The sequence below is a fragment of the Dromaius novaehollandiae genome, chromosome 3 (assembly GCF_036370855.1).
Source record: "Dromaius novaehollandiae isolate bDroNov1 chromosome 3, bDroNov1.hap1, whole genome shotgun sequence".
NCBI lineage: Eukaryota > Metazoa > Chordata > Aves > Casuariiformes > Dromaiidae > Dromaius > Dromaius novaehollandiae.
In genome coordinates, this window is record NC_088100.1 from 10476982 (window position 1) to 10487675 (window position 10694).

Below are 10694 nucleotides of genomic sequence, written 5' to 3' on the forward strand. Positions count from 1 at the left end.
GTCAGTCACCCTGAAGGTTAATGGCAAGGTATATGTATAGTTAATGGCATACTCTGAAAAAAATGGAAAAAAATCCCTTTTCTGTCTACCTGTTTCTTTCTTTAAATTGCACAGAAATCATTGTATTCCCTCATTACTTATGATGATACATGTAAGGGAGAGAAAGCAGACTGATTGGCACTAGATCCAGTTTAGAGGTAAAAAAAAATACCCATCTTTTTCCCTATAAAGTAAGTATATTTCATTTTGAAAATTATTTCAGCACAGAAAACTCAGGAGTCCCACAGCATCATATGGTATTGAGTTCTAGACTTCAGAATTACAGTAAAAGTATATATGTCAAGTATAAGCTGTCAAGAAATCAGACTCTCCATTTATGGTCTGCATGCAAAATGTTATATCCCTGTTATTCTAAATATGATGCAAAACTGAATACTAAATACTCTGACTGAGCAAACATTTCCATGCCTTTTTAGTTTGTTCATTATGGGCATCTAGTTTCTTGATGCATAATTTCATATACTATTGTCACACCTAACAACTGGCAGCCAACATAAAGCTGAACATGTATTCTTTGCTAATCAATTCTGTAAATATACACAACTGAAATCTTTTTTATAGTTGTTTCAAACTACAAATATGAAGGAGACATGTTTGTTGTGAAGACAGTTGGCAGTTTTTCACATCGTGACATGAGTGTAGACTACAAGGAAGATCTTACTGCTCGGGGAATTAGGTAAAGATTTGTGATCATATCATGTATCATGGACTAAATTGCAAACGCTATATTGTTTCTTTGAACTCTAATGCCCCAGAGTATTTTGCTGTAATTAACAAGAACCCATGTAGCTACCCTGCCATTATTAGCTGGGACTTTTTCTCTCCCCAGATAGCTGGAAAACCATTTACCTTCAGCATTTCCAGAATAACTTTTCTCAGCAGCCTTATTTCATAAAACTGCTGAGATATAAACAAAGAATTTTATAATCAGAGTGGTTCTAGATTTGACCATCAGCATAGTTTTCCCTGGAGCTCTCTGTCAACACAGGTCATTAAGGAATAATTTTTTTCACAAATGTCAGTACTAGGCGTTACAGAGATGGGCGTCTAACTGGCTTCTCAAGTGTCAAGCGTTGAAGTGTGAACACTTGACTTCAAAAAGTCAAGAGTTGTGTTACCATATCCAAGGGATGGAAGTCAGTGAAAGGAAGGGCAAATGCAGATACGAATTACTGTCCATACTTCTGTTCGTGGAATAAATGGAAGTCAGCTTGTAGAAATCCATAGAAAGCTGACAGTGCTGCACCTACAGACTTTGTTTTGATATCTTGATTTAATATAAGGTATTTTGATTTAATGAAAATTCTCAACAGATCTCAGTATAGTTTTACCTAAAAAAGGCAAATTGGAGTCACCTGAAGTTTTGAATGTGTTAGGCTAGATCTAGGGTTAGTAAGACCCTGCATTTTCTTTTGATGACTAAGGCATTATTTGCTTACATATGTATATTAAAAACTATAAGCTGTATTATATTTAAGCATATTGCATTGTGTACTTCGTTAGGACTTGTGCTATCTTAGTGCATTCCTTAATAGCTGTTTATTCATTGTTACTTTAGAATTGTGGACAACACTGCATCACTAGACATCATCAGCCCAACATTTACTGATGTTCATGTGCATTATAAAGGCACTGACAGCAGGATATCCTCCTCAGTATCTTCACCCTCTGCTGGGACCTTGGGCTATCTCATTGAAATGGACACTGACATTCTGAAGGCGAAATTTTACTACCGAACTCGGGTGAGCTTGATATGAGCAATAAAAAGCAAAAAGGTTGGGACTGGGCAGAGGATAGGTTCCCTTTTAAAATGTGTGCATGATTATTTTATGAAATAATGTAAGCACCTAATGTCCAAAGAAAAGATATATTATGAGTAATTGCAGTTTTTGTTTCCTAAACTGGCCTTGCCGTTACTAAAAGTAGCATCTCTGTGAAGAGGCTATTTCATCTTCTCCACACAGTTTATTTTGCCCTCTCCAATGATAAACAAAACACACCCACTGAAAGTGAATGAACAGTGCAAAACTAGTTTTAGATAAGCCACTATACACCCATCAGAATAATTGCAGTTACTATAAAAATGGCCCTTATAGGAATCAAGCCACTGGAAGAGGTCAGACCATCTACAGAATGCCTTTTTTTGGATACATTAATATATCACAGTACATTGTGAGAGGAAAAATCTTTATTAGATTTGTTATCCTTATTATTGGCAAATATATTGTTATTGGCATACTACAATAATTTCAGAATTAAAAGCTTAGCTTCCAAGATGTTATACTAATTTAAGTGTCATAAATAACTCATGATCCATTGTTTACAACTCAGAACTGGAAAATTCATTTATGTAAATAGGTTCTAATATGAGGAACCTTAATTTCTGTAACTCTCATACTAAATTCTCCTTGATTTAAATGATTACTAAGTGAAATCTTCTAATGTTTTCATATTAAGAAATGCTTATTAAATTCACATTAAATAATTTCAATAATGAAAGGAGAAGGGTCATTTTCCCAAGTAATTCACACGCCTTATCAGACATCATAGGCCTTTAATACAAAGAAGGAAAAAATCTTTGCATTCAAATAAAAAAAGACCAGACTGGAGTTAACTATTGATTCTGCTGTTCAAAGAGGCACAAAGTAGCTTGACACAATAGCGTTTGTTCGAAAATAACCTTTCAGTATGGGAGCAAATATACAGTAGACAAAAATGATTTATAGTGTGTGTGTCTGAGTGTATAATAAAATACAGGGAATGCAAAATGCAGATATCGAAATATACTCATTATAGACAATGCTGAATTTGATTATCCAATTTTATATTTTCAGTCTGCTCCTCAAAAGGATATTGACATATTAAAAAGTGAGATATCCTTCAAGAAACCCGACCGGATTCAAATAAAATTCAACTGGAAAGAGGATGCTGCCAAAGACTTGCTCTTGGGTCTAAAAGAAAAGGTACCTAGAATGACAAGTGCAATCTATAGCTGTGTTAATCGGTATCATAAGGAGCATATGGGACTGGAAATCAGTGCTGCCACCTTAAAGATGAAGAATATCATGCAGAACAATGCTGACAAAGCATACACGTTTGCTGTAAAACAAATAGATGCAATAGATGCTCAGCTTCGCACAGCTGCCAGTGAGGCCTCTGGCAAATACCAAGAGATGAAGGTCAAAGCTAAACAGTTATATCAAAAAACAGCAGATCAAGCCGAGCAGTTTGATTATCAAAGAATAAAAGCAAAGCTTTTGGATGCTACAATTGACCTAATAGAAGAATACCACAAAAGGATAAAACACCTAATTGACTCAGCCATTGAATTCCTGAAAATCACAAAATTCCAGGTCCCTGGGCTGTCTGAAAAGTACACTGGTGAAGAATTGTACCTTATGACTACAGAGAAGGTGGCAAAAACGGCTGATTTATGCCTTTCAAAACTTCAGGAGTACTTTGATGCTTTGATTACAGCTATCAATGAGCTGGAAGTCAAAGTTCCTTCTTCTGAAACAATTCTCAAAGGCCGTAATGTACTTGATCAAATTAAAAAAATGCTGAAACAACTGCAGGAAAAAATCAGGCAGACATTTGCTACTCTCCAGGAAGCTGACTTTGCAGGAAAGCTTAAGCAATTGAAACAAAGAGTGCAACAAATTTTCCAGAAGGCAGAAGAAGTAATTAGAAGCTTGCAATCCAAAAATTTTGAAGACATCAAAGTCCAAACACAACAGCTGTACAAAGACGCAATGGCTTCAGACTATGCAAAAAAACTGAGATCTTTGGCCGAAGATGTTAAAAAATACATTTCTCAGTTGAAAGTTTTTAGCCAGAAGACATTCCAGGAGCTTTCAGAAAAGTTGCACCAGCTGCTCCTCTACATAAAGGCATTGCGGGAGGAATATTTTGATCCAACTACACTTGGATGGTCAGTTAAATACTACGAGGTGGAAGACAAAGTACTAGGATGGCTGAAGAATCTAATAGATACACTGGTGGATTGGCACAATATGTATGTTGGAGATCTTGCTAACTCACTTACACGCCTGACAGAACAAGTAAGAGAAATAGCGGAAAACTACAGTCAGGAATATTACGACCTTATTACTGATGTTGAAGGAAAAGGAAAACAGAAGGTCATGGAGCTCTCATCTGCTGCCCAGGAAAAAATCCGATATTGGTCTGCAGCTGCTAAAAGGAAAATTGATGAACATAACAGGCAAGTCAAAGCAAAACTTGAGGAGATCTATGAGCAACTTAGTCATTCCCAAGAAAAGGTAATTAGTGAGGCCAAAAAATTAATTGATCTAACTATAGAAAATTACTCTGCATTCCTGCAATATATCTCTGAGCTTCTTCGTTGGTTTGAGCAAATAACAGCCGACAGCATAAAACCATATATAGCTGTTCATCAAGGAGAGCTTAGAATAGATGTGCCAAAACCATTTGATTTGGAGTCCATTTACCAAGTGCCCCAGAAAAGCAAAGAGGAACTCAGAAAAAAAGTGGAACTAACACGCACACTGATTCAGCAAGGCATTGAGCAAGGCTCCAGGAAATGGGAAGAAATGCAAAGATTTATAGATGAACAACTTGCCACTGAGCAACTGAGTCTTCAGCAGATTGTGGAAAAAATACAGAAGCACATGAAGACCTGAATGGACATGCAAAAGAGGAAAAATAATGAGTTTGTACCACAATGTATTTAAAGATAACAGCAATCAGCATATTGGAACTTCAGGTAGATACTGTTGAATCTGAATTTGTAAATGAAAACTGAATAATCTACAGTAGGTTATTTTAATAAACTTAATAAGACAATAAATGAATTCTTTATTACATTTTTGTGTCATTTATTACAGGTAGTTTTACTTGGACCATACAGCTTAATCCAACAATTGTTAAAGGTCAATGGAAGTCTTTGTGTTGATTTCACTGTGTGTTGGATCAAGCAAATAACGTGCAATACATATTGTAAATAGTCACAAAAGCTATGGAATACGCAGTATAACAGGTTCTAAGAGAAAGGTCACATTCATAAGCCAGGTGAAGAACAATTTGGAAACACAGCTATTTCCCTGGATAGAAGTACCTTCATAGATAAGTTTGGGAGAGAAAGAGAAGAACATGCAAAAAAAAAAAGGAAGAAAAAAGAAAGAATTCTGGAAATAGTATCAAAAAGTGAATAAGAATATCACTATATGGAAATCCAACTCCTGGAAAATTACAGATAATAACAGTGATCTGTTAAAAATAGATAAATCTATACATGTATCTGTTTTCAGATTACTTTGCCAAGAACTTTAGATGGACTCTTTGTTTCCTCCTGGCTAATTTATGATTCTGAAATACAGGATTTTCTCAACTGTTTTCCAGTGATATTTCTAGTTTCACATCAAATTGTCTAACTTAATTATCATAGGTTTAGTTAATTGTCAAAGTTTCACTGACATCATTGAATATGATGGGAGTCAAAAAGAGTTTTCCCCTCAGTCCCCTAAGCTACAGCCTGGACCTCATTTAAATGAATTCTCAAATTTAAAGCTTAATTTAAATAATGTTTCAGAATTCCTTCACAAAATAGGACTTCCTTTGAGTGGAAAATGCAAGGAGCTGTTCACATTTATTTTCAGCTGCTGGATATAGATATGCCTTGAAAAAAGCCTTGTAGGGCTGAAATAATGTTACCTCTTTTACAATAAATTCTTTAACAAACAACACGAAGAATTTTGTGTACATGTTTGTTTTGATACAATCAGTTCACTCTGGAATATGATTTTTGCTTTTTCATTAATGGGAGAACAATGATTATCTCATCTGTTTGTGCGCAACCATGATCTTTTAGAGTCTGGTTTCATCTCATGGTATGATTAGCTAAGTACATGAAGCGATGGAGCATCAGTTTACAAATACCTGAGTAAATTTTGCGGGAGCAGATACCTATTCAAGCACAGAGCAGCACCGTGCAAAGATGCTAGCTCAGCTCCTGGAAACAGGAGACTCCAATGCTGCATTAAGCTTATGCAGCAATAATGCTCCCCATTCCCGAGCTAGCTTGTTTGATTATAGCAAGATCTTGGCACAAGTTGGGCTATTCAACTTTGACATGCCTATTATCAGATAATATTATTACCGGAGAAAGTCCACCATGAGTGATTTTTTTCTGATGAGCTAAATTAACCCCAAAACCCAGAATTAGTCAAGCACAGTAATATTCCCACACCCATCTAGCTGTCAGGAGGCAGTGGGCTTCTCTTAGAAAGTACAGTAACATCAGTTCTCTCTTTAGATCCGGAGTTGTCAGGGCTTTCAGTAGAGCAATAGTTCTCAGATAAAGAGATGGATTAGTCTCCTGTGAAGTGTAAAAAAGAGGATTCTTTTTCATTCTGAATAGAACTAGTCTGCATGTGTCACCCTTCCCAGGAACTAGAGCTATAAAAATCCCCATGTTCTACTGAGTGTCTGAGTAAATAAAGACATTGGCTGCAGAGCCCTTTCACCTTCATTCATGAGGAGACTCAGGCCTATGGGTCATCTGATCTTTATTTGATGTCAGATTACACAACTCTTTTCCATTAATTTCACAAATGTTTAAGCATAACTAGATTTCTTAGACACAGTCCGGCTCTTGCTTCTCTCCATCGTGACAAATAATCCTGTGAAACGAAGGACGATAGAAAAAATTAAAAGTTATGGGAGAAGAGAGCGAGAGATTTAAAGTTTTGTTTCCTTTTGTTTTTCCCCTCATGGCTATTTATTTCTGTCCATCATCCTTAGCTCTTGGGAGGGATATAAATTCTGAAGAAGGATTTGTAAGAAGTGGGTTAATTGAATGATAAATATGCCAAATAGCATGAATACTGGCTCTCCCTGGCAAAAGTGAAGCTGCCCAAGAGTGAACACAATAGTTTACATGCTGAACTGTGGTTAGAGGTTAGAGATTTCCAAGTCTCAGAGCTGCATTGCCGCCAATTGGATTAAAGCTCACAATTAGGTAATCAATGTGACAGCCATTTTGCAGTTCCATTCCGCAGTTGGTTTTGGGAGTGCCTGGAAGCACAACATTGCTCTCAAAAAACTAAATTCGCTGTAACTTAACTTCTGTTAAATCTCCACACCAGAGATGTCATCTCAAGCAACCTTTAGAAACTCCTGTAATGTTTTGACATTGGAACGGGTGTATTTTGCACATGTACCATATGTGTGTGCCCCAAGAGTGTACAACTAAGTATAACTTTAAAATTCCATGTTTTTTTCCAGATTTTTCTTTAAGATTCTATCAAATTTTAGCCATATTTTTCCATGTATTGTGTTGCAGAAAGGCAGACTAAACCAGTTATTCAAATTATGGTGCAATTCACTCCACTTATGAAATTTTAGCAGCATAATCATTTAAAATATTGGTAGCTTAATTTTGGCCTCTTTTTCAGTCTAGTTTATATAATAAGAAATAATATATTTAATGAAATTGAATTGTGTGGGAGATAACAGGGAATGAGCAGCTATCTGGGACTCGGTGACATTGCTTCATTTTTTTTTCCTATAGTCTTCATCATTTGAATTCTCATAAATGCCAGAGGGGCTTTTCTTTATAATTTACAGCAAGTATCAGACATAGAGCAGAACTGGTTGTAAAAGTTTAATTAAGTGAAACATTTTAACAAGAAATTCAGAGAACAATATGCCCTGCTCTCAACTAAGTGATTGTAGAAATAACATTGACAAGAAACGTGTGTGTTCCTAAATGAAAAATTTTTGCAGACGTAGGACAGCAAAAATGTTCCAGAATTTTAGATTATGCAACTAACTGGAGCTGACCTTCTGTTAAGTGATTTAAAAATATATGTATACATTTGCTGTGTGTAATGGATTATACACACACATTCACACCCACACACACCATACAGTGCGTTATCCATCTCCAGCTCTAAATTATGCTATTGATATTTGTACTGCAACTGTCACTATGCCTACTGATATCTTATGAAGTTTAAATTGAAACTTTTAGTTGTTCAGTAAGTGACACCAAAGTTTGTACTCCTCTCCTGCTGGCAGATTTATTGCCTAGGTGGGAAACCAGAATTTATTAAAGGCCTACGGACGTACGGAATTGCGTGTATTTCTACACAGCCAAATCCTAGCCCAGATGAAATCAGTGGCAAAATGTCTATTGGCCTCAATAGGAGTAGGCTTTGGCCAGTTATGTATATAACTTGAGAAGCACTCTGGCATCCTGTAGGACAAAAAGATATATTATTATAAAAAACAAACAAAAAAAACATACAGACTGGAAAATTAAACCCTAACAAATTTAAGAAATACCAGAACAAAAGTTGCCTGTGCAGCATTAACTGGAGCCTCTTTATACATACACACTGTTATCCAGTTTACCTAGTATCACAGAGAAAGTGTGTCAGAGCCAAGAATCCTGCTTTCTGGTCCCATGCCTTGAATATAGAAACATCCTTATTCCTCTCACCACCCCTCCCTCATTTCACTATCCATGCAAGGCACTGAATGAAACTGGGATTTTGTAGAACAAAAGCCTGTGTAAGCATGTTACAGATTTGCAAGACAGGACTGGGCAAAGCCCTGAGCAACCTGGTCTGAGTTGAAGGGTGCCACTGCTTCGGGCAAGAAGTGGGACAGGAGACCACCCGAGGTCCCTTCCAACCTGAGTTACCCTGTGATTCTCTGTGAGTAAAGTGTCGTGGCTTCAGGGCACCATACTTAACACTATACTTACCCTTTGGTAAATGGGTTATGAGAAATTGGTTTCACCATAATTCTAGTGTAGAGTTATAAAAAGAAAGAGAATTTTTATCGTATCAGTGTGTGTAAATGCATTGTCATTCAGATTGCAACCCTGAGGCATAGGCCCCAACCCCACATTCAAATGCTACCACCAATCTGAATATTTTCTGTCCCTAGCATACCACTGCTTGCCCTAATCCATATACACATATACACATAGGAGTGTATTTCTGATAAAAACCTTTATACCCACCATTCAGCCAACAAGCCAAAGGACTGCCAGAACTTCTGAATACTATCAAACTAGTATGATTAAGCCACATTTCAATACCAAGCTATCGAAACAGTATGATTAAAGCACACAGGCCCATGTCCATTCATCCTTATTTCTCCAGTTCAAACAACCTGCTACCCAGGCTAAAAAAAGTGGAGGTGGGTTTCAGCTGAAGTTTCCGAGAAGGCTTGAATATCTGTTTTTCGACTGACAGTAAACTATTCTAACGGATCTTCCACCATGTTTCTATTCAAGCAGTATTGTCTTCAGGGAATAGCTTCATCTTTGTAAAACACACAAAACTCCTACGAATCTGCACAGTTCTCAGGGTGTCACTTGAGAGCTAGACCATATTTTCATTTGGCATGATACATCATTTCCTTTGATTTCCTCAGTGTCTGTTATACTTGCTTGTATCAACCTGGATCACCTTTTGCAGAGCTGCTCCTTAATTTTTTCTTTAATATTTCTGGGTTCCAGGCTCACCAGAATTTGTGAGTCCAGGTAATTTCAGCCATGCTTTTACAGGGCTGAAAACCTTTTGTTTTGCCTGCTCTCACATATGAAGCAAGAGCGAGTACCTCAATGTTTCTCTTACTGGTGAGACTATATCTGCAACATGGTTGGACCAGGCCTGCTGTTGTCTTTACCTTCCATAAAGTATGTCAGGCTTGCCATGTACTTCGATGTGTAATTGTGTCCACAACCAGTCACTTCTCTAAAACTGAATGTGTACCTAGAGGATAAGCTTGAAAAATCAACCTAGTAGTATGAGTGATTATGTAGGACAAATTATTCTTGGCTACTCCTATCATTCCCTGCAACTGTATCTTCAAATCTCTAGCTGCTATATACTCACCTTGCAAGCATCCTGTATGTATACCCCTAAAGCATTCTAGCAATTTAAATCTTCCCACTCAATACTGCATCTTTCCATATTGAGTGTCTGAGTTTTTATTCTGAATCACTTTGTGTAGAAAGTGCTGTATAGATGTCTTTCTATTAAACTATACCATTGCTCTGAAAGCACTGGTAATTATAGCTCTATCAGCAATTTTAATGTACAGAAGTTTTCTATGCTGGGACTTCCAGAAGTCCCTCCATCCCCTGAGCTTCTTGTTATGTCCATTCAATAGGAGATAAGTCAGGGAAAAGGACTGACTCACATTGGTTATTATACTCTCAACATTTTAACCATGACATACAGAAAACCAATCGCAGCTGTGGCATGCCTCTGTATCATAGGGTTAAAAAGTCTTGGTCATATAAAATTATGATTCATTGAATAATAAAATCTCTAGGCTTCAGATTTTGGAGTAACTGTCCTGCACAAACCATGAGAAGGGAGAAAGTCAAAAAATAAGAGGCACTCTGCAAATATCATTCATCTGTTGCCTAGTTCAGTGTCTTGTCAGTGTTCTCCCTGACTTTCTCCAGTGGAAAAGAATGTTTTTAGTCAAACTGGGAAAACTGCACCCTCTGTAAGCCCTCCTAGTCCTCAGCCTTGCTTTTTTTCTCTCTGCTAATATGCTCTCTGTCACCGGGCTCCTAAAGATCCTCCTCATGAAACTCACCAGTGACTTTGAAATGTCATTTCATTTTT

At 36.9% G+C, this 10694-nt stretch overlaps 1 protein-coding gene across 1 annotated transcript in view; it reads left to right on the forward strand.

Annotated features, from left to right (window-relative positions):
* Window positions 1-5781, forward strand: part of APOB (apolipoprotein B) — a 38638-nt gene extending 32857 nt beyond the window's left edge. Inside the window, exons 27-29 of the mRNA XM_026092318.2 lie at window positions 622-736; window positions 1619-1802; window positions 2895-5781. Coding sequence (XP_025948103.1) covers window positions 622-736; window positions 1619-1802; window positions 2895-4721 — 2126 coding nt within the window. The 3' untranslated portion in view covers window positions 4722-5781. The remainder of the gene's footprint in view (window positions 1-621; window positions 737-1618; window positions 1803-2894) is intronic.
* Window positions 5782-10694: the final 4913 nt, after the last annotated feature.